General features: G+C 36.5%; 1 protein-coding gene across 2 annotated transcripts; it reads right to left on the bottom strand.

Moving 5' to 3' along the window:
• Nucleotides 1-1954: 1954 nt before the first annotated feature.
• LOC125364897 (UDP-glucuronosyltransferase 2A1-like) lies at nt 1955-25060 on the bottom strand. 2 transcript variants are annotated; one of them, XM_048364667.1, is made up of 8 exons: nt 24985-25060; nt 22497-23264; nt 13613-14243; nt 7258-7406; nt 6743-6874; nt 6146-6233; nt 4245-4464; nt 1955-2234 (listed from the first exon to the last, which is right to left on the bottom strand). In XM_048364667.1, the coding sequence occupies exons 2-8, from the start codon at nt 23208-23210 to the stop codon at nt 1955-1957; spliced, it is 2214 nt and encodes a 737-aa protein (XP_048220624.1). In that variant the 5' UTR covers nt 23211-23264; nt 24985-25060. The 2 variants fall into 2 exon arrangements, with proteins under 2 accessions (XP_048220624.1, XP_048220625.1); XM_048364668.1 differs by lacking the exons at nt 13613-14243; nt 24985-25060 and having other exon boundaries at nt 22745-22820.
• Nucleotides 25061-25315: the final 255 nt, after the last annotated feature.

The following is a 25315-nucleotide window of genomic DNA, read 5'->3' as shown; positions in this document are numbered from 1 at the left end:
TGATGACAAACTGGCTGTGATGAACATAGTTGTGCTGGTGGCTTTAGTGTGTTCTTGCTTGTAATCTTTTGGGTAAATGCCCAAAAGTGGTGCTGCTGGGTCATAGGGGAGCTCTATGTTGGGCCTTTTGAGGAACTTCCATATTGCTTTCCAGTGTGGTTGAACAAGTTTACATTCCCACCAACAATGTAGTAAGGTTCTCTTTTGGCCACATTCCCTCCAGCATTTGTTATTATTAGTTTTCTTGATATACCAGGATAGAATAAAACCAGAAATCAACAAGAAACTTTCAAACTATGACCTTTGTGTGGTGGGTGCAACTCATTCAGCTTTACTGTGCTTATTGTTGGAAACTTAATGTCTTATTGGAAAATGCAAAAAATTGTATATAATGTGGTAAAAAAAAAAAGGCTTATCCTAATGCTGAATACGCACCATGGCTTGTAGCAAGAATGAGAGTAAGACAAACCTGTGTAATGAATCTACAGAGTCAGAGTCATGGACACAATCTGACAAATTGACCACCAGGAAAAAGTCCTGGCAAAGATCACTACTCTGAAAATCTAGTATAGAATGATATCATTATAGTTTTTAGATTTGGTTTAAAGAAACAGAATATTCCAATTTATTGGGAATTCTCGCCAAGGGCAAGAATTCTACAGAACTGTTACAAATATGAAGCTGAATGAGATGACCTTGCTTTTGCCTACCTGTCAATCTTGTTCCTCTGACTCCCTATAATTTGTTATGAAGCTACACACTGTAGCCCTTACCTTACTCTTTGTCAAAATGGTAGGCTACTTTATCATAAGCATAAAAATTAACTGATATAGCCAGGCACCAGGAGGGTGAGATCTGAGGTTCGCAGCTCAAAGCCAGCCCAAGCAGGAAAATCTGTGAAACTCTTATCTCAAATTAACTACCAGAAAATCAGAAGTGGTGCTGTGGCTCAAGTGGTAGAGTGCTAGCTAGCCTCCAGCTGAAGAGCTCAAGGACAGTGCCCAGGCCCAGAATTCAAGCCCCATGATCGATCTAAACAAAATTAACTAATATAAGTTTATAGAATAGAGAGAAAAATAACACAAAGTACTCAAGTGCTAAGTAAGTTTTTCTTTATTTTTACATAAAAGTGTACTTTTGATTAGAATTAGTTACCATAGATTTTCAATATTACTGTTTTCAACATTAAATGTGTGAATTGAATACATTAAGTATAATAAATCAGTGTTACAATTAGTTCTGCAAATTAAACTTTTCATAAAATTATGAATTCATTTTTCTAAATGCTTTGTGTTCATTCTCTCTAATAATCAGTGCTTCTGAACATATTGCATCTCTGGAATTATGATTGATTTCTTTCTTGAAGACAATACCTCAATATTCCATAAGAGGGCACTCAAGTTTTCTTGCAGATAGGATACAAATTACATCATAACTCAATGTTCTCAATGAAAAAAATGCCTACTGTAATGCAAATCACTTCATGCTCTAATACTAGTAACATAGAAGCAGAAATGTTTATTTTTATTAACAAAGGCAATCATCAATCTTCTCAAAACTCTTTCCTCTCCTACAGTATTTTTCTATTTGTGTGATCTATTCAAGTTTGCAAATTCCCTACATCCACCAAGTTCTGTTTATACTTTGTGAACTCCTAAGAATCAGCTAATCATTACTAAGGATGTAATCTAGGTTAATTTGAAAAAATGCTTTTTTGAACAGACGTATTTAGAATTAAGTGTACCTGTATCCTATGTTAAGGGAAATCAGTAAGGCCAGTGAAAAGTGACCAAAGAATAAATAGGAATCACTGACAAGTTAATGATCATATTAAATTTTAGAATTTACCTTTCAGCTTTGAGAAAATAATGCAAACATCATATATGTTTGCAAAGAATAAGAATGCCCTATTCAAGATTTGCCGAAATTCAGAAGACCTCCTTCTTTTCTTGTTCTATTCCTTTTTTTGCTTTTTGCCTGTCTTACAAATTTTTCGAAAGGAAAAGAAGCAACATTTTACCACCAACAATATAGGAACTGCCACGCAGGCCAGCAGGAAGGCAATCACATCCAGAGAGTGGTACTGGAGCCAGGTGAGGTCGTGGGCTGCCACCCGAAGGTGCTTGGCTCCTTTGTGGCGCATGACAAACTCGATCCAGAAGACAGCTCGGTCCAGAGGCTTCACGGGCTGATCATGGTGAATTCTTGATAATCTCACTGCATTCTCTTTGTAACTAGAAGGCAAGTGGTCATAAATTAATTTGCATCTATATTGGAGGTAAATACATGAGAGATTGTATGTGTGATACAAGTCAATGGCCATGGGTATGTTAAAAAAAGATTTTAATATTTTCATTATTTTTGCTATTGCATATGATTGTACAGAGTGGTAAAGAGGAGGATGTGTAGATAAATCCAGTCTTTAACACAGTAGGTTCAAAATCAGAAAGTTCAATCATGAATGTTAGACCAATTTCATATAAAAGAATTTGGCAATTTGGTCAACTATGATATCTAAGACTGCTCCAAAACCCAGAGAAGAGATAATAGCTCAATATTATGAGATAATGTCATACAAAATATCAATATTCAGAGTCACAAATATATGATTAGCTCATATGACAGATACAGGGAATTGGTTTTCAACATTAGTTAAGGTTCACAGTTCTCCATACTTTGTTCAGGGATACTCATTTGAATGTTGTGATATGAAAGACAGTGCCTTTGTAGGCAATGTCAGGATTGAAAGCAAAAACTAGAATGATTTAAGAGCATATCCAGCTGTTTATAGGGTTTTAGTTGGTTAAAATTATATAGATAGACAGAGAGAGAGAGAGGGAGAAAGGGAGAGAGAGAGAGAGAGAGAGATTCTCTAATTAAGTTGGCACCAAAATAGAAAGAAATGTAGTGCTCATAATTTTCTATGCCACACTGGGTGGATTTCTATGCATTTGAAATTATGTCTTCATTTGATGATTATTAAGGTTTGAGTCTACATTAGTAAATGTGAATGTGCTTTGTGTCAAGAATAAATGCTCTAGGACATGAGTGACAAGATGTCTTGGTACTAGACAGATCTCTATGCACTTGAGGATTTGGAAAAAGGATCGCGGTCCACACAGCCTTCGGATCATTTGATTCCATGATCCCGTTGCAAAGGATGATTTCCATACCTTGTTTGAGCATAGTGAAATGAAGCCCTTCTGCCTTTCACATGTATTGAGCTATCAGTAAGGTCAATATAGTGACTTCACAAAGTCATCTTAGTAGTTAAGACAAACTGTATTATTGGTAGTTAATGCCTTTTGTTGCTAATCAATTTTTTCTTTAAGATTCCCTACAACTATAGAGACTTTAAATTTGAACTTCTTTATGTATGTCTGATAACTTTGCTTATTTAAGTAAAACTGAAAAGAGTGTGTTTTTTTCATGAAGTGTGATAAACAAGGGCCATATTCATACATGTATTATTTCATGTGTTGGTATATTACTAGTTTGTGACTGTGCTAAAATAAAGTGATTCATTACATTTACTGTGATTTGCATATTAAAATTAACTTTGTGTTTCTTGTCTTTAGTAAATGAAATGGAATACAACAATTTCTCTATCTATGCATGTATCTTAAATATACACAGGTGTTTCCAAATAATCTCAGAGTTAGTACTTAGGTCTAGAATTGATGTGAATGTATATTTAATTAAATAATTTTACATGAAGATTTTTAATTCAATTTATGTATTTGACTTGTGTCAAATTCATTTGCAATCAGTAATAAAATCACTGACATTTTCCCATAAAATGATACAAGCCAATAACATATTTAATATGCACAGTATGGTAATTATATATAGTATGTAATTATATCATATACTATCTAAGCCAACAAAATTAGAAGGAAAAAATTCCAAAGGAATCATTGAAGTGCTCAACCCTCTGTCCAGATATACAAGTGATTTCTAAAAAAAATTCTGAAATTATTGTCTAGTGAATTCATAAATAGCTATTACATAGTAACGTTTTACAAAATTCAGCATTAATATTTCTCTTTCAACAGTAAATATTGGGTACAACATCAGAAAAAAAAGCTAAGAAGTTGGAAAGTGAAATTGCTTTTCTTATATTGGTTTTTTTTTAATTGTAGATAAACCAATTACACAGGTATGAAACATGGGAATTTTCTAGGATGATGGATAAGCTAGTCTGTGGTGTGGTGGGTGAGCCTTGGGAAAGCAGCAGGACTTACGAAGGATCATTAATGACTGTCCTCACGGCCCCGAGCAAGTCCGCGCTGGTCATGGTGTTCATGTTCACCTCCACAGCTGCTCCTTTGGCCTTCATGTGAGCGATGTTGTCAGGCTGATCAGCAAACATAGGGATTCCTACCATAGGGATCCCATGATAAATGGCTTCGTAGATGCCATTAGTTCCACCATGAGTGATGAAAGCCTTGGTTTTCGGGTGCCCTTGTTTGAGGATAGAGTGAGAACATGAGAAGTGGGTTCAGACTTCAGGCTCACACACTGACAGAACTTCAGTGACAGAGGGATAAAAGCGACAAAGTCAGTCCTCACATAGCACTACATTTTATTCAACAGTTGAGCACTCGAGACATGGTTAAACCAGAAAAAAATGAAATCTAAGAAATAAGAGGATTCCATAGAGCTTATGTTTCTTTGGTTCTGGCTCACTTCATTTAATATGATTTTTTTTTCTAAGTCTTTCTATTTTCTTATGAATGGGGCAATGACATTCTTTCCCATAGAAGCACAGGATTCAATTTTATATATGTACCACAATTTCTTGACCCATTCATGAGGGACATCTGGGTCAGTTCCATATTCTAGCTATAGTAAATAATACCACTATGAACATGGTTGTGCTGGTGGCTTTAGTGTGGCCTTGTTTGTGATCCTTTGGGTAAATGCCCAGAAGTGGGGCTGCTGGGTCATAGGGGAGCTCTGTGTTTAGTCTTTTGAGGAATCTCCATACTGCTTTCTAGAGTGGTTGAACAAGTTTACACTCCCACCAACTGTGTAGTAGGGTTCCTTTCTGGCCACATCCCTGCCAGCATCTGTTGTTATTAATTTTCTTGATAATGGCCATTCTTACTGGGGTGAGGTGGAATCTCAGTGTTGTTTTGATTTGCATTGCTTTTTCGGCCAGTGATATTGAGTACTTCTTCATGTGTCTGTTGGCCATTCTCATTTCCTCTTCAGAGAAGTCTCTCTTTAAGTCTTTAGCCCACTTATTAATGGGGACGTTGTTTCTTTGAAGATTCATTTTTGGGGAACTTAACTTTTTGAGCTCTAAGTATATTTTAGATATGAGGCCCTTGTCTGTTGCATGGCCAGCGTGGATGTTCTCCCAGTCTGTGGGCTTTCTATTTCCTTTGCCATGCAGCTGCGTAGCAGATGACCACAGTAGCTCAATAGCTACATGTGTATGATCACATAAGATGACACTAAGTGAAATGAACTCCAAGATATTGAAACAAGTGGTTTAACATTGATGTTGCTATTTTTAAGGTGCTAGGTGAAATTAGTTCTTTTTTCTTTTGTTCATCTTCCCTATGGTTTAACCCCTGTTGTCACTGTATTTGATTCTGGTACCCTGGGTATTTTATACATGTTTGTCTGAATTAGGGAAGGCAAGGGGAACATGAAAATGGTAAGACAAAGAGTAAAAGGCAAACTAATGCATCAGCAATACTTACAGGACAATATGATGTAAACTAACTGTACAACTGGGGGAGTGATTGGGGAGGAGGGAAAGTGGGAGAAAAATGAGGGAGAGGGTAACAAGTTTGATAAGAAATGTACTCACTATCTAACATATGTAACTGTAACCCCCTCCTGTCCATCACTTTGACAATAATTGTTTTAAAGAAATAAGAGGAACTAGAACTTTCATTTTCTGAAAAGGTGACATGTATGACGAGAATCTTAACCACAGATGCTCTTTTTTGACTCAGGGGAGCATGAATCTATAAAACTAATGGCTGAATATTTGAGTGTGCTTGTTTAAAACTGGAATTCAAATGTGAAATATTGAAATATGTATCCATTTATTTGTTTTGAAATGGTCACTGAGCATGGTCATGGTTGGTTGACCAACTGTGTGGCTGTTCTTTCCCCTCCGTCTTACCCAAAAGATCATTCTGGGGTATCCAATCAAAGAGCCGAGTATTGGATCCTAAAGTTGCTGGTATCTTTCCTTTGTATCTCCATAGCACCTGTGAAAGGCAAGGTTTAAATCTGGCACATCAGTTCACACGGAAAGGAATGCTAAGCCCTAGAACAACTCATGGATTCATCTCTAGTCTATGCCAAACACACTTTGATAATAATTCTCAGAAACATGCCTATATATAATGTTTTCTCCTACTCTCTGTATAATTCCTCAAATTTGGATTATGAAGCTGAAATACTTCAGGTATTTTGGTAGCAGCCAAAGCAGTCCAAAATGAGTTCAGATGGCCTGAAATTTTCTTATCTCTTCTAGGAAACAGAAATCACTACAAAAGCACATATTCCTACACTTTTACTGCAGTTTGGTAGGCAAATGGTCAAATGTACAAAATACACAATTTATATGTTACAGTTTTCTTTCTTAAAGTCAATGGCACATATATCTAGTGTGTAATGAATGGTGACTTAACACTTGAGAAGACTACGCTTAGCTGCAGTCTTATTCCAATCAATAAAAATATGTTCTGATTTCCAGGATCTGAACATCACTGACCTTCTGTGGAACCTGGGCCAGTGCTGAAGCAATGAGATTGGCCTTTTCATCCGTGAGGTTTTTCACCATCGACCCCAGTGTAAAGACTACAACGCCATCTTCTCCTGAGCTCTGGACGAATTCTTCCATTTCCTGCAGACATCACAAGGCTTTTATTAAAGCGGAACAATGTCAGAAATGAGAGGGAAAAAGTTCACCTTTACTCCTAAGTAGTGAAATTCGTCAGAAGTGCCAGAGACATTATTACACTGCTCCTTTGATGACACATGGATACAGCTGGTGCTTTTAGAAAAGAAGTAAGATTTTGAAAATTGTGGCTACAATATATAGGAGTATTAACAATGCACTAAGTCACTATAAAAGTGAATACATACCTCAGACACAAACTTGAAATTTTTACTCAATCATTTCATAGCTGCTGCTGCTGCTGCTCTGTGTGTGTGTGTGTGTGTGTGTGTGTGTGTGTGTGTGTGTGTTAATTAAAGTGCATAAAATCATTGCTATCAGAGACCTACCTTAGGTAAAGGTTTGGCAGGTTTACAGTGCAATCCTCCAACAAACTCAAAATTAGGTAAGTATGGACGAGGAAATTCAAAATCCCAGTATGTCCGGATGAGCCAAATTTCAGCTTTGCCCATTGTCTCACATAAGGTCGTGGGTCTTCCTGGAGGAAATGAGGAAAGTTACAGTAGACTGCTATTAGCACACACTTTTGCTCAAGAAAAGACATACCATTTATTACCTTATAAGCTATTAGGAGAAAATTTACTTTCCATATAATACTTATCATTTATATTATATGCTATAAGGAAAAAAAGAAAAAATAGAGGAAGGGCAGAAAGGAGAGAAGGAGGTTAACTGGAAGGAAGGGAAGGAGAGAAGGACAGACAGAGAGAGAGTATGAGGATGTTAATTTACCTCAAATTAACTACCAAAATATCAGAAGTGGAGCTGTGGTTCATGTGGTGAGTGCCTCAAGAAAAAGAATTTCAAGAACAGTGCTCAAGCCCTGAGTTCAAGCCCTAGAAAACATACACACACATACACACACAGAAACACACACAATGCTGAAGCACAATTTCCTATCCAAACTCAAGCCTTTCTGCAAAGGCCAGATGATGTGCTTCAAAGTGTAAAGGTGTAGAAATCTGAAGTTTTTCCCACAACCTCATTCATATACAGAAATATATAAAATATTCATGCAGCCTAGCCTCAATGCTACAAATAAATGTTAACATGTTGTAGTATATAACAAGTACTACCTATTTTGACTTCTACAATAGAAATGAACACTATATTATGAAAATCATTAGTTAACATTTGCCTTTATATGGATTTTCAGTATAAATCTCAGCTAGAGGAACCTCTTTAGACAAACTGACTCTAGGTTCAATGGTTTCTCACAGGTAAAACTTAAACCAAATGAGCAATTCCTGTTTACCACAAAATGATGCTCTCTACCAGAATCACTAAGAGCTGGAAATCAGAAATATGAAATTAGTAATTCAATATACTAGCAATATCTCAAATGAAATATAAAATTATTTACATATTTAAAGATGTGGAGGCAGCATCTGAAAATATAAAGAAAGCACAATTTCCTACAAAACAAATAGATGTCTAGACACAAAAAGTAACGACTAAAATTTAAAACAATGGGTAGATTAACACATAGGTTAAATGCTTATAGTTAAATATGGAACCAACCCAGATGCCTATCAGTAGATGAATGTATAAAGAAATTGTGGGGCTGGGGATATAGCCTAGTGGCAAGAGTGCCTGCCTCGGATACACGAGGCCCTAGGTTCGATTCCCCAGCACCACATATACAGAAAATGGCCAGAAGCGGCGCTGTGGCTCAAGTGGCAGAGTGCTAGCCTTGAGCGGGAAGAAGCCAGGGACAGTGCTCAGGCCCTGAGTCCAAGGCCCAGGACTGGCCAAAAAAAAAAAAAAAAAGAAAAAGAAATTGTGGTATATATACACAATGGAATTCTATGCCTCTATCAGAAAGAATGGCATTGCCCCATCCATAGGAAATGAAAAGACTTGGAAAAAATCATACTATGTGAAGACCTAAAGAAACATGAACTCTATGGTTTCCCTCATTGGTAATAATTAGTGAATGTCAAGGATAGTCCTAACAGATTTTCATGATAGTTCAATTGCTATGTACATATATGATCACATAAGGTGACGCTAAGTGAAATGATCACCCAAATATGGAAATAAGTGGTTTATCATTGATGTTGTTATTTTTAAGGTACTATGTGAAATTATTCCTTTGTTCTTCTGTTTATCTTCCCTATGATTTAGCCCCTGTTCCCACTGTATTTGATTTTGGTATCCTGGGTATTGTATATATGTTTGTCTGGATCAGGGATGGGGAGGGGAATATCAAAATGATGACACAAAGGGTATAAGTTGAACCAATGCAACAGCAGTACTTAAAAGACAATTGTAAACCAACTGTACAACTCCGGGGGCAGGGGAAGGATTAGGGAGGAGGGAGGAGGGGAGAAAAATGGGGGTGGAAGTAACCAGTTTGACAAAAAAGGAGGAGAAGGAAGGAAAGGAGGGAGGGAGGGAGGGAAGAAGGAGAAAGAAAGAAAGAAGAAAGAAAGAAAGAAGAAAGAAAGAAAGAAAGAAAGAAAGAAAGAAAGAAAGAAAGAAAGAGAGAGAGAAAGAGAGAGAGGGAGGGAGGGAGGGGGAAGGAGGGAGGGAGGAAGAGAGAGAGTGAGAAAGAAAGAAAGAAAGAAAGAAAGAAAGAAAGAAAGAAAGAAAGAAAGAAAGAAAGAAAGAAAAGAAAGAGCAAGCCAAGCATTGGTGGCTCATGCCTGTAATCCTAACTACTCAGGAGGCTGAGTTCTGAGGATCACAGTTCAAAGCCAGCTGGGCAGGAAATGTCTGTGCGACTCTTATCTCCAATAAACCACCAAGAAACCAGAAGTGGCTCTGTGGCTCCAGTGGTAAAGTGCTAGCCTTAAGCTGAATTGCTCAGAGATAGCGGCCAGGCCCAGAGTTCAAGCCAGATAACCGACCAAAAGCAAAACAAACAAAAATCCTTCTTACTTCCATTTCTTGGAGTTTGTTTCAATGAACATTACAACTTTATGGGAAGGGGAGTGGGGGGTAGTGGGAGAAAATGGAGAGGGGGTAACACTGTTAAAAAAGAAATGTACTTATTACCTTACTTATGTAACTGTAACCCCTCTGTACATGACATTTACAATAATTATTTTAAGTCTGTGCGATTCTTTTCATTCAATGGTCCAGGTGCAGCTCTGTCATCCCAGCTATGTTGGAAGCAAAATTGCAGGTTGAACTGGTATACACCTGCCATCTCCAGCAACATGAAGGATTCGTCTTTGTAGGAGGATAACAGCCCAAGATGGCCTAAGCATAAAGTGAGATCCTATATAAAAAATAACCAATGCAAAAATGGGGCTGTGGCACCAGTCACATTTGAGAATACCTGTCTAGCAAGTTGCAAGGCCCTGAACTCAATTCCATCACCACACAAACACATATGCCAGCTCACTTCACTGATACAGAACACAGGCTCTGGAGACTCAGGGAAGTTATCCTTGCTATGTATCAGTATTCCATTCAGGACATTTGGGATTTTTCTGCTCTATAGTTTAAAATGTCATTTTTCTAGCCTATTTTCTCATACACAATTAACAAACAACTTTGTAATGGGAACTGCACAGAAATTTAACATTAAATCTCCTGTGTTCAAACACAATAGTATAAAAATTGCTGATCCTCTTTTAGTATCAGTTTTCCATTACCAGATGGTGCTAATACTTTAAGAAGATAATTTCACAGAAAAAGAAAAAAAATTTTTTTTACCGGTTCTTAGTGGACTTCAACAAACTATTTGTTGTTTAAATATGCTTAGTAACATGAGGAGCACAAAGGATTTACGTAAATAAGATATTTAATTTCTCAAAAGGTAGGATTTCTGAATCTAGATTATTATTCTGTAGATGAGAAGTTGGGAAGTTTTGTTTGCCAAAGACTTTTTCTAATGTTATATAATTTGTCACTGAGAATGAAGATTTCATTTATACAGAAGCCACTTAGTTTTGCATGTATTTATGACAGATTTATATGCATAATATAACTCAATGGCGATATAATTAAGGTATTGTCATATAGTGTTTTCTTTACATAAGATTTTTTTTCAATTGACTTAGCATATGTACACAAATGATTAAGAGCTTCTGCATTGCAAAGAACATAGGTAGCAAGATAAGTAGAAAGCCCATAGACTGGGAGAAGACCTTCACTGACCTTAACACAAACAATAGCCTCATATCTAAATATACTTACAGCTCAAAGAATGAAATTTCCCAAAAATGAGCCTACAAAGAAACATCCAACCCCTTAAAAAGCGCCTAAAGACTTAATGAGAGACCTCTCTGAAGAAGAAATATGAATGACCAATAAATACATGAATAAATGCTCAACATCTTTGGCCATTAAAGGCAAACCAAAACAACATTGAGATTCCACCTTACATACCAGTTAGCATGGCCATTATCAAGAAAACTAATAACAACAGACGCTGGCAGGGATCTGGCCAAAAGGGAACACTACTACACTGTTGGTAGGAGTGTAAACTTGTTCAGCCACTCTGGAAAACAGTATGGAGGTTCACCAAAAAACTAAACATAGAGCTCCCCTATGGCCTAGCAATCCCACTCCTGGGCATTTACCCAAATGACCACAAGCAAGGTCACACTAAAGCTACCAACACAACCATGTTCTTTGCAGCATTATTCACCTTGCTAAGATGTGGAATCGTCCCAGATGGCCCTCAGTAGATGAATGGATCAAGAAGATGTGGTATATATACATGCTCATATATATATGAGTTCTTACGCTTCCTTTAGGATGACGTTCAGCTATTTGTCAGGAAATGGAAAAACCTGGAAAAAATTATATTAAGTGAAGTAACCCAGTCCTAAAGAAAAGTAGGTTGCATGGTTTCCTCCATTTATAGTAACTAGAATATGTCTATGATATTCTTAAAAGGGGTTCTGAATAACCCAATAGGACCACATATAATGAAGCATTTCAACATGAAATCCAAGAAATGGAAACAAGTGGTCCTTATTATGTCTTGTATGTAACTGGATTTTAATTTGTTTCTTGAAGTTTTCTGTACCTTGTGTCTTGTAGATAAGATACTACTCTATATGTTTTTACTAAACAATTTCCTTTAACAGCAAGACAAAAAGAGAGAAGGAAAGATGAGAGAAGTGGGCCAAAATGAGCATAACAGTGTTTTGCACACAACTTATGTAAAATTATGATGGAGCCAGGTGTCAGTGGCGCCCACTTAAATCTTAGCTACTCAGAAGACAGAGAACAGGAAGACTAAAGTTCCAAGCTTGCCTGGGTTAAAGTTTGTGAGCTTTTTGTCTGAACAGAAAAAGCTGGGCTCAGTGTAACGTGCTTGTCACATCAGCTATGGACTAAAACATAAATAGAAAGAATGTCATACAGAACAGCCCAAGAAAAATGCATCACCTAAAAAACAACCACAACCGAAAGGACTACAGGTATGGTAGAATCACCTGCATCTCAAGGGGAAAGCTCTGAGCTTAACACTCCAATACTAGCAAAAGAAAAAAGAAAGGCAGCATTAATAACAGCACATTTCAAGCCCTGATGCTAAATAACAGTCCTTGGTACTGCTTTCAGAAGTGACAAAAAGTCATGCAATAAGAAAATGTAAAAATAAATAAATAAATAAACAATAACAAAAATACTTTAAGGAAGGGCACTTCATGATTTCAGATAAAAAGGAAATATAAACAACCAATCAGAATTCTACTTGATGGTCACATTATTTTACTTTCATTTCATAAAGAATCTTTAAAACCTCTTTAAAATCTTTAAGTCGTCAAAGGGTCTGGGAAAGTTTACACTGACTGCTAAGGTCAACATCCCCAAAGCATAACACAAATAGTAAAAGGCAGGATCGGGTATAAATTGAGGGTTTCTAATTTTCAACGTTATGCATTGTAAAGATTTCTACAGAAAGGTGAAGATAAAACAGCTCTATCAACATATTTATCATTTCAAAATATTTAACAGTAAATTTCTTAGCGATGTCACAATTTATTTAGTAAATGTACTCTCATTTATATTTTATTATTAATTTATTTATTGTCAAAGTGGTGTACAGAGGGGTTACAGTTTCATACATAAGGCAGTGAGTACATATTTATCAAAGGGAGGTATCCTCCCTCATTTTTCTCCCTCCCTCACCCCACTCCATCTCCCCGCCCCATGAGTTGTACAGTTTTGTAAGTATTCCTGTTGCATTGGTTTGTCTTTTACCCCTTGTCTCTCCTTTTTGATGTTCCCCTTCCCTTCCCTAGTTCCAAAAAACATATATACAATATCCAGGGTACCAAAATCAGTAGCAGAAACATCAGGGGTAAAACCCTGGGGAAGAAAGACAAAAGACGGTGGCATAATTTCCAATGGTGCATTGCAAATAACAATGACAATGGTAAACCATTTTTTTCCATAACTTGGACTTCATTTCATTTAGCATCATCTTATGTGTTCATATGGACACAGCTATTGAGCTATTGTGATCTTGTGCTAGGACTATCCTAGACGTGTACTAGTTTGAAGACTTATTTATACAGTTAAAAGGCATGAGATTATTTTCCTTAAGAAATAGTAATATACAGGTTAATAGTAACATCCTTTTATAGGCATTTCCCACAATACAATGTTCAAGGAATTGTATGAAAGTATAATTAACTTTTCTTGGCACATTCACTCCAAGAATAAAAATAAAGACGTATGAGTTCATTAATAGAAGAGAAAATTCAGGAGACTCACCTAGAACTTTGCTGTAGTATGAATTCCATTCTCCCCAGTAGGACTGAAATATGTAATCTTGCAGATGATAAGATAGGGTATTTTTAACCCTTTCAGCAAAGGTCATCTGGTCAGTGAGCTCTGACAAGGCTGCCGGTACATAGGAAACTGGAGCTGGGATTTTCCCACAGTGCCTCTCCACTGTTGAGGCTGGGGAGAATCTCAGGCTGTACACGAATGGGATTCCTAATTTCAGAGCCACCAGGTCTCCACAGTTTGTTACTGGGTCTGCTATTAACACATCAAAACCACCTTTCCGAAGTCTTGCCATTAGTGTGGGGTTGTTTAGCACACCTTCACAGATTTCTATATTCACTCGAAAGAAAGTGTCTAGGAGCTTTCCTAGTTCTTTGTAGAAAGTCCATAGTGTCAGCGCAGTTGGCCTGTGCTGTAACCACAGCATAATCATATGCTCAATTAAGGCATCTATATGACTCTTCTGGTAGGAAACCGCTATCTCTTCAAAATTCACAGAAGGATCAGAATTGGAGTTGATGAATAGAGTTGCTGAAGAAGCCAGTACAGTGACATTATGATGTCTTTGAATCAGCTCTTCTAGAATGATCTTAATATTTAACCAATGGCTACCATCAGTTGGCCAAATTAGCACATTCCCACTTTGAACAATTTCAGTCAGAGTCAAATAAAAAATGAGCAGCTGAACAATCTTCTTAGGTCTGTTCATTTCCACTGTGGAAAGCATCCTATTGTAGATTTTTTTTTTAAGATTAACAGAAAACTTTAATGTATGTTGGTAGATTTTTTTTCAACTAAAACAGTACTAAATGTTTTGTAGACCAACTGATCTATAGCATCAAAGGAAAGCAATGTCATTCAATTCTATTATGCACTAACATGCTTATGCCACAAGTAAAAATGAAGTCTGAATTTTTAAAGGAAGAAATTATTAGCATAGTGTCCTTGTACTCTGTGTACAGCCAGAATTCTGTGTTTGTGTGGGCATGAGTGTGTGTGTGTGTGGTTAATGGAGGTATGAGTCTTACAGACTTTTCTGGCTAGGCTGGCTTTGAACCAGATCCTCAAATCTCCGCCTTGTGAGTAGCTGAGAATTACAGGCATAAACTACTGACGAATGGCTGAAGCATACATTTTAATATAATGTGTAAGATCTGCAAGTTTATTTGTATGCCAAGTTATCCATATATGTCTAATTTTTTATAGTTAACTTTAAAATTTATCTTAAGTTCCTAGCACCCTGAATAAACATGGGCTCTTTTACACAAAGCTTCATGGAAGATTAAGATACATGAGCTACAGAGTTCAATAGCCCCAGATGAAGAAGCTATTATTTTATAACTTTTGTGACCCTAGAGAATTACCTAAACCCTGTCTGCTTTTATTTTTCAAGTATAAAGGAGAAATAATGATGATAATTTGTTATATTACTTTCTAAAATAGCAATAATACCTCAAAGCTAATTTGAAACGTTGGAAGAGTATAGTATAATATTAACAGATTAACAAACCTTCTGACAGGTTAGCATTTAATAAATGTAACCAGTTCATCAGTGAAGTACGTGTGTGTGTGTGTGTGTGTGTGTGTGTGTGTGTTTAGACATGGATATTATTTGTAATTCTTAATGAAAGCCAAGCTGAACAAGGATAAGCATAGGAGAATGCCATTTTCAAACCATCTAAGGCTGCTATTACCAAGAAAAATATGAACAAATAAGTTGATTAAAAGGACATAAGCCGGGACACCATCCCATGTGTCTCTGTGTTCAAATCCTGTGTCCTGTCCCCTGGCTTGTCTCCGGTCACTGGAGCTGAATTGGTTTGTTGGTATGGTTTTTGTTCTTTCTTTCCTCTCTGGCATGTTTCCTAACACTGTTAAGGGTATTTGTGGGCCTTGGTAACAAGTGGCTGACTGCTGATTACTAGTGCTCTAATAAAGACTCCAAGATTCAATCCTTCAATATGTGGCTTCTCAGATAAAGTCAGATATGTTACAACACAAGCTACTGTGAGGATTGTAGTTTGGAGCCAGCCCAGGCCAAAAAAAAAAAAAAAGACCACGAGCATCTTACCTCTAATGAATCACCAAAAAGCTGGGAATGGGTCTGTGGATCAAGTAGTAGAGTGCCAGCCTTGAGCGAAAAAGCTAAGTGACAGTGCCCAGGCCCTGAGTTAAAGTTTCAGTACAGGAAAAGTAGAAGGAAGAAGGAAGAAGGAAGGAAAAAGAAGCAGGAAGAGGAGGAGGGAAGTATTTGCCTGACGCCATCACTAGTGGAAGGCCCAGAGCAGTGGAATGGGAGAAATAATGCCAGCTCCCTATACTTCACTTCTTCCCCTAGCTCAAGGATTCCTGAAGCTATCCACGTGCGAAGACGAAGCCCAAACCTTCACTCTCAGGTGGAATTCACCACGCAGAGAGCAGGTTTTCTCTGTAACTTTAACTCAGATTGCAACTTTGCCTGGTTCACACAGGCTTTCTTATTCCTCCCCTGAGGGTATCTCTTGCATTTGAATCCTGGGCTCAATTTCCACTGCTAGGAAGATTTGACTAACAATACCTAGCTACTTAGCGCCAATCCCAGCCATTCTTTTCCATAAAGTTTACATTATAGGGGAGAATTAGCATTGTGTACTCACTGTCTTCTTAACCTCTCTCTACTAACAAGTGACCTATGGCATTAACCACGTCTTTTCTGTGCTGCACTAACTCTGAGACTCAGAGTTCCTCTCCACAATGGGATGCAACAAGCCCTGGACAATCCACCAAGGTTTTAACATTTTAACTTCAGTTTGAAAACAACAACATTGTAATCACGAATCTCCTAAATCTCACCACCCTGGAGAATCTCATTCCAATTGGATGGCTCATATTGATTTCTCTGCAGCCGAGCCCACTTCCTAAAAGTGGGTGCACCCTAATATTTTCTTCACTATTTTTCCTTAGGGACTTCTAGAGAGATTCTGTAGCTATGTCATCAGAGTAAAAGCATATGTTTCATCAAATAGGTCATCTAGGGGGTATCTTGGAACATTCCTCAATTAATTTGGATTGAATCTTCCCTCTTTTGAATTTTATGGGCATCTAAATTGAATTTGGAAGCAAGTATATTGAAAGATGCAGATATTTCTCCTCCCTCAAATAACACTTCAAATTGGCTCCTAATAACTAGTCTTTTAAAAGATTAACCTTTTATCACAATGCTTCTGTTTACTTCTTTTTGTCCCTTGTCACAATCTGTAACTATTCTTTTACATTTATATGAACTTGTTATTCTTGGTACCTCTCATTTAATATAACAAAACACTGAAACATTTTTGATAAGGAAAAAAAAAAGATATAAGCTTGGCTGGGAATGTGGCTTAGTGGTAGAGTGCTTACCTAGCATGCGTGAAGCCCTAGGTTCAATTCCTCAGCATCACATAAATAGAAAAAGCCAGAAGTGGCGCTGTGGCTAGCGCTGTGTGCTAGCCTTGAGCAAAAGGAAGCTAGGGACCGAGCTCAGGCCCTGAGTTCAAGCCCCAGGACTGGCAAAAATTAAAAAAGAACAAAGAAAAACCAAAAAGATATAAGGCAAACATTAAGAATGAACATTGTCATAGGATATCTCTCTTTAGCCAGGCGTGCTCAGTAACTGTTCAATTTTTGGAGTTAGAATAAATACCAGAATGAGAGAAAAAAAAAACTGAGAAAGAAAAGTAATGCTAAGTACAAAACATACTGCATTTGTGAATTCACATAGGCATTTTCTGAGTTGAATTCCCACAGATGGAAAAAAAAAAACAAAAAACCTCATTCTAAATATGTCTGATTTAGGAATAAAAATTAAGTTCAGCAAGGTACTGTGGTTCACACTTGTAATAATAGCTATTTAGGAAGCTGAGGTAGGAAGGATTTCAGTTCAAAACCAACCCAAGGAAATTTTGTGCATCCCCTCCCCCCTCTTATCTCAATCAATGGCGGAGCACTGTGTCACGCATCTTTTGTTATCTCAGCTGTGCAGATGCTGGAATTGAGAAGAATTCAGTTCCAGACCAGCTTGGGCAAAAATATTTGCAAGATCTCATCTCCACGGCAAATGCCAGATGTGGGGAGGTTGTGCCTGCCATTTCAATTAGGGCAGGAGACCTCACTAGGAAGACCAGACCTCAGACCACCCCAGACAAAAGCTGAGATCCATCTCCAACAGAACTAGCGTAACAAGAGCCTGAGGTGGGGATCAGGTGGTAGAGGACCTGCCGAGAAGCACGAAGAGAGCCTTAAGGTCAAGCATTAGTACGCCAGAAAAAAAGGAAAAAGCAGTTCATAGTTAAAATAATCAGACCAGCATTTTTTTTTATCATATTGATTACTAGCCCTCAATGTTATCTCTATCATACCAACATCTTAAGGGTATGTTGTTTTGAAAATACTGTTTCTCATTATTGTGGGTGGCCATTTACTTAATTGTTATATTACAGGATCATTATATTTAATATAATACAACATAATATAAATCCAACACCTGCTTCTTTTATAGTAAACAGAAGCTAAAAGGCCGTTTATAGCACTTAATGCTTATGGATTTTAAATATTTTTCTCTTATACAATTGTTATATAATTCTCTTTTAAATATGTACATAAAGTTGGGAAACTTTTTATTGATACTATGAAAAAGTAAAAATTTACCTGGTTCAATTTAAAAAACATATTTGAAATTTGCATAGCCTTTGTTGTGTTCAGGGAGAGATTACCAACCTTTTTCTCTTACAGCCATAATGAATATTCTCAGACAACACATCTCAAGACTGATTCATAACAGAGGCCTGTGCCTTAAGGAATACAAGTTACCTAGTAACAATGTGGCCCAGTTAACCTCATGCAGTGAATTAACAGTAGGGAAAACAGAAACCAGCTTTGAAAACTAAATATTTCTTTCACAAAGAAGGTAAGCACCCAGGCCGTTTAAACCAAAACTATTCTTAGTAATTCAGTTTTCTACCTGAAGTTTAAATTAGGAGACAGTAATTCTAAAACTAGAAAGTCTCACAGACTTAGCTATGCAAAAGGCAATTATATGCATTGTAATTTTGCATGAAAAAGACAATTTATTCCTTGTAAGGACCAATAAAGAAAATATGTGTAACTCTTCTTTCACAGTCTCTAGTGAATGGGAAAACTCCACAAACTACTATTACATCCATGAGTTTGAGTAAAATACCTATGATTTGAAATGAAACAAGTTATCTGACATCATAATACTCAATGCTTACTAATCAACAGAGATTAAGAGCCCATTCGGAGCTTCTTATTACATTCTGCCAATGACAAATATTCTTGGGGAAAGTTGCTCTAATTATTTACTCAGGTGTTACTGTTTAAGACCTGAGTGGATGTGGTCCCATTACTAAGAATATCATTAATGCATTTAAGAGAAATAGGCAAATTCATATTATTTGGAAGGAATTCTTATAAGGCAGATCATTCCATTTAGCGCTGTCACTTAACGCATTCTACATCTACGATGGCGTTCACAAAAATGAGCTACTCCATCATGTCAGTATTTTGGCTTCTTACCTTGTCTTTTAAAAATAAGCAACCATGCCCGTGGCCGGAGCCATGCTGTGTTTTAGCAAATACAAACTTATATAGTCATGCTAAGTCGGAAGAATGTAATTCAATTAGAAACATGAATGTCTACATCAAAGTCAGGTGTAAGAACATCTGAATAATTCTTCCTTGTGTTCCTATGAACAAACCAATAAAAAAGCTTAGTATCATGTTTTGAGACGTGGAGAGTATTTATTGTGCTCCCGTTACCAGCATTACCTAACAGGCCCCACGAGAGAAGGTGAGATTCTGAGACTCTAGCCTGAAGATTACCTGAGGGACAAAGTCCGCATAGGAATAATCACCATCACACTCAGAATCTTGAGATCTATATTTCTAAGATAAAGATGAATAATTAGTAAAAAAAAAAAATAATTAATTAATTAAAAAGAACAGATGTGGTTTGATAAAAAATGTAATTATCCTAAAGCCGTATTCTGGGCTTTAACTGATGTACTGCACATAGTTAGATGTGTCCATCAGCTTATCTCATACAAGAGCTATTGTCACGTTTCTAGTTTTATAGTGCTTTATAAAATTTCCATTTATTCTTCACCACTCTTTGTTTTATTAGTTTATTTTTTGTTGGTTGTGGGGCTTGAACTCAGGTCTTGGAGCTGTCCCTGGGCTCTTTCTTTCTCTCAAGGATAATATTACCACTTAGAGCCACAGTACCACTTCTGGCTTTTTGGTGGTTAATTGGGGTGAAGTCTCAGGGATTATCCTGCCCAGACTGGCTTTGAATCATGATCCTCAGAGTAGCTAGGATTACAGGTTTAAGCCACAGATGCCTGGCTACCTCTCTCTATTTTTAATGAGAAAGAGTTTGGGCTTCATATTGTGACGCATTTACTTTTATCTTTGTAAGTTAAGGTATAATCATTTTAGCTATCCCTGTTTATCTTTAAGGTCAGACTACTTACAAATTGCTTCACACCCAGGACATAAACATTTGTTTCTAGATTCTAATACAACTGATTTCCATAGCCAATAAGATGATGACTACTGCTGAGAAAAAGGGATATTTATTTGCAATTGGTTCAGCAGATCTTGCTTATATTTACTGAGGGCTAGTATTCTGTACTTGTATCCACATTCTCATATATGTATATTTCCTTTGATTCCAATAAATCAATTTTATAAATGTCTTGGAGCAAGTTTGTAGAAAAGAAGTTGTGTTTTAAAAATGTTACTACATAGGAATCTTGAGTTTCTCTTAACAATATTCATTTTCACCACTACACATTTCATTTTGCCATCTCCAAATAAATTTAAACGCCATTTAGTATTTTTATTTGTTAGCTACTAAACCACAGATAGGAAGTAGACAATATAAGCTCTACTTAATAAAAAGTTGACAGTATGTGTTGAGGTCATTAAAATTTTGTTCATCTTAGCGTTATTACATTATTAAATGAGTAAAAGGCTAAAATAAAATGTTGATGTTAACAGAAGTTAAAGTCTCAGAACTTAATAATTATCATGGAAAGTAAGCTTATCAGTTCAGGAGACATTCCCTCTTTATCTTATTATCTATGGGATTAGGCCTATATTTCTGAAGTTTATCATGAAATCAAATTAAAACAGAAAATATATAGCATTTAAGACTGTATGAAATATAAGTTACAATTATGTACTGTGAAATATTTTGGGTCCCTGTAAAGATAATCATGTTTACAAATATGTGCATTGCTTGACTTAGAATAATTTTATTATTGATTAACTCAGGAATATATTATATAAGAAAGCAGAAAAATGATCAAGCAACCTACCTGTACTAGAAAAGCAATAAACAAGAAGACAAAGATGCCTTCAGACATTGAAAGAGCATACTCACTATTATGACACTAAATGACATTCTCTCTGGGCTAACTCATAGTTTTTTACTAAGTCCCTCCCACCACAACATAAACAAAATTAAATGCACATTAAATAGTTTCTCTTCCATGTTCTCTTTTTTCATATTTGTTATGTCAGCTAACCAGGCCATTTACCACACACTGAAATCATAAATCTCAAAATTATTCTAATCTTTTATTTAGTTCCTCTCAACAGTTTTCAATGTATTATTAGGCTAAAAACAGAAGAAAATAGCATGAAGTACAATAGAATTTTTGAGATGAGTGAATTGGTTGAACTATTCCTACAATAATGACACTAGCAGAATTTTTTTCCTCAGGTGGATTCCATGCTTCACACTTGAACTTTCACAAGTAGGAAGAAAACAGCAATCCCCAGTAAATCTTAGGCTACTTGAGATCTCCAACGTCAGACATCTTTTCCTTCCTCACACTTTACAGGAACATGAATATATACTGATTTCACATTTCTTTATGTATCACCTCAACTTTAATGAGTTTTGGAATATTCACCTCTCCCTGTCATTTAACCTCATCTCTTCTATCCATCTATTCTGTATGTTAATCTCCCTAAGAGACTATACAGATAATAGTAGGAAACGTACAATCAGTGAAGAATAAACAATAAAATTTGGATACATTGGAAATGGGAAAAGCCTGTTTAATATTCAGATGACTTTTAGACAATATGACCACATCAATATGACCAGTACAGCTGTGTGTGTGTGTGTGTGTGTGTGTGTGTGTGTGTGTGTGTGTGTGTGTGGTTAAACTATGGTTTGAACTTCCTGCTTGCTAGGCTGAACCTCACCTCTTAGAATAGAATTCTCATAGAATTCTTTCTGTCAAGTGTTGATTCTATTTTCTCCATCGAATAAGCAGCATATCATACTTCAGTAATTCAAGTGAGATTAGTAAGGATGGATCATTTCAATGCCTGATTTTGTTTGCTCTCCTTTAACTTTATACCTTAGGGAAAAAGTGATAAAAATCTTCAAGCATTTTTAATTTTTACCATTTGTCTTGACTAAGCAATGATCAGAAACTGCACACACACACACACACACACACCTCTTTAAACATACACACCAACGTCTATACTAACTCATTAAAAAGTTTAAAATCTTCCCCTTCTTCCGTATAAAACTCCAGTTTCTATGAAATTTCTATTCTAGCGTTTGTAACATCTAAATGAGGTCTAGTTCATTCATTAACTATAAGGTGGTTGTCACCAGATTACTTAGCCAATGCCATCCAGTTAAAATTATAAAAATAGCACCCTGCAGTTCTGCTGTATGTTTTTATTTTAAATCTTCCATGCTAACACATGACAGTCATAAGATACACAAGTATGGGTAGTTATAGAGCAATTTAAAATTGTGCTCATTCATAGTCAAAGAAGAAGACCCAAACTGCTACATACCTAATGCTGCACTGTAGTAGGAATCCCACTGATTCCAGAGAGAATCAAAGATGTAGTCCTGTAGGTGGTAGGAGATGAAATTCCTCACTCTGTCGGCAAAAGACATCTGGTCTGTGAGTTCTGACAGGATGGCGGGCACGTAGGAAGGAGGGTATGGCACTTTTCCACAGTGCTTTTCAACGGTCGAGGCAGGGGAAAACCTCAAGGAGTAGATGAACGGAATTCCCAGTTTTATGGCTATTATATCGCCACAAGGAAATACTGGATCAGACAGCAGGACTTCAAACTTGCCTTTCTGCAGCTTCTCCATCAGTCTTGGGTTTTTCAGAACACCGTCGCAGAGCTCCTTGGACACCACGTGGAAGTCCTCGATGACCTTGGCCATCTCCCGATAGAACGTCCACATGGTGGAGGGAGAGGGCCTGTTCTCCAGCCACGTCAAAACAAAGTTCTTGATCACGCCCTCGATTCTTTCCTTCCCAAAGGGCACTTGGTATATTTCAAATGTCAGAGCTGGGTTCGATGTGGGTGTGATAAAGAGTGCACCAGAAGCAACCAAGACAGTCACATTGTGCCCTTTCTCAATGAGCGCATCGATGATGATTTTAACATTTAACCAATGGCTTCCTTCCATTGGCCAAACCAGAATGTTCCCACCAAGGCTGGTCCCCAGCAGACTGACATGGAGAGACAGCAGGAGAATGTTCTTCAACATGGTGCGTCTTGAAGTCGAAGGTTTCAGGAGATGTGACACAAATGGGGTTGTTGACTGTGGGTGCACAGAGGAAAGAAAAAAAGGTGCTCAGATTCCATCGAAATCATCCACACCTTAAGAATCTGCCCTCTACCAGATATCAGTCGTAATAGTTCAAGTATGCAATTTGGTAGTGCACTATGTTAGGCCAATTACAATTTTATTATTGATTTTTTTTTGTAGTTCACTCATAGTTCAATATTTATGGTAATCATAGGCTTAAGAATAATGTGGCTTTTACAGTCATTATTCTAGTTTAGATCATGATTCTTTATGTCTGATCCTTGTGAGCCGGTTCTTTCAACCTTCTTTTTGTATTTCAGAATTGCTCAATTTTTCCCACTGAGTTGTGAGAAGTCATTGTATATCTCAACTCTACATTTAGGCTTCAATATGGTAACCTTAGGCTGGACTAAATACTGCCTTCACTCAGATATGAGCGAATAATAAAATATGATAATATAATTACCACCATAATATGTGTTAATTATATAAAACAGGAGCTGTACCACAGGTACTATAAATATTATGTGATAACAAAAATAAAACATGACTATGTATTTAAAGAAATATTTACATTGGTATAGCAACAAATGTATTACATGTTTAGCATTTATTATCTTTCATCTGGGATCCTTCCTCCTGCTTGTTGCTAGAAAAAATGACAGTGTCTTCAGATGCAATGACACATGCAAAATATTTACAGAATATTTCAGAAATATTGGGTAGAGATTACTTCCAGCATTGAGGCATTAAAAGAGTGGCAGAGAATAGCAATGTCGTGTGATTTTGAAACAGACTTTGAAGCACAGAGCAACTTTGATATGTACAATTCATTCACAAAGGTAGTGTATATTAAACTTTTTATTGTTTCAACATCTCAGGAATGTTACCAGCATCAAGAACCACATAGGGGAAATTTCATATTGATTTGTGCTCTTGAATAAAATAGGAAACTAAAGGAATCATACTGCTAAAAAAAAATTTGAAATGCTAAAAATGATTTTTGCCATAGTGAGATTCTAAAGTTCTTATTTTAGTTATTCTGACATCAAATAGGAAATATTAATATATTTGAAATATATTTAAATTTTTATCTAGGCAATAGTAACAAAGATATACTCTAACTGGTCACAAAAAAGACTTCTTTAAAGTATTATTTCCTCACTCTTTATGAAAAAAAAAATCAACTGTATAAACTGTATAAGACTTACCTCATCTATCTTTAAAACATATGCATATATTTTTAATTATATTAAATGTGAATAAGAATTATTACATAGTATTATAAAATAAAGTTCCATGGAATAGTGAGGTCTTAATCTTCTTGCGTATAGTGATGAAATTTAAATTCAGCTTTGTCTTTACCATGTATTAGCTCAGTTCTCCTTTATTTATGTGTCAGTCTGTAAAGAAACAAATTAACTCTCCACTGGAAAGAATTAGACTTATGAGATTAATCCTTAAATAGACCGATAAACTCACATTTAGACAAAGCTCAGATAATGACCCTATGATTCTCCTCCTCAGTACCTATAAAATTACTTGAAACACAGAATATGAATAGAAATATATCTCTGATTATGTCAGAATGGAACCGAAAACTTTTTCAGGAGAAAGCCATACAACAAAACAAAAGTGAAACACAGCATTGTAATAACTGACATTTCTTTGAAAAGCAAATGCATAACAATTCCAAATTTACCAATTGTCATGAGGTTCCCAGATCTCTTACCTGAAGTTTCTGGCAACAATTTAGTACTACTCATTTGCCACTGTGAAGAAGCTGAATTTAAATAAATCCTAGCTAGTAAATGATAGGATGGGGAATGTAATCCTAATTGTAAAAAAAGATTAAGTGTATTTGTTTACACTTAATCCCCACCCACTACTTCTGAAGCTGATTAAGTTTTGGTTAGAGGTGTATGGTGTCACTGGAGCTCCGGCAACCTTAAATATGGGATACGACCTTTGCTGTCTACCATGGAAATGATGACATGATGATTGAAGATGATTTGTAAACCTGGGGTTATTGTAAAGAAGAATGTGCCATTCGTGTCCTTCAC

Source organism: Perognathus longimembris, chromosome 16 (genome assembly GCF_023159225.1).
Source record: "Perognathus longimembris pacificus isolate PPM17 chromosome 16, ASM2315922v1, whole genome shotgun sequence".
Classification (NCBI taxonomy): domain Eukaryota; kingdom Metazoa; phylum Chordata; class Mammalia; order Rodentia; family Heteromyidae; genus Perognathus; species Perognathus longimembris.
This window is presented reverse-complemented; position numbering and strand designations above follow the sequence as displayed.

Bases quoted from the DNA above. Each gene is read 5' to 3' on its own strand.
- LOC125364897 (XM_048364667.1), bottom strand. From the start codon at position 23,210: ATGTTGAAGAACATTCTCCTGCTGTCTCTCCATGTCAGTCTGCTGGGG. The intron at 7,407-13,612 runs GTGAGTCTCCTG...CATTTCCTCCAG, and splicing joins ATACTACAGCAAAGTTCTAG to GAAGACCCACGACCTTATGT. The intron at 2,235-4,244 runs GTAAGTCCTGCT...CTTGCCTTCTAG, and splicing joins ACAGTCATTAATGATCCTTC to TTACAAAGAGAATGCAGTGA.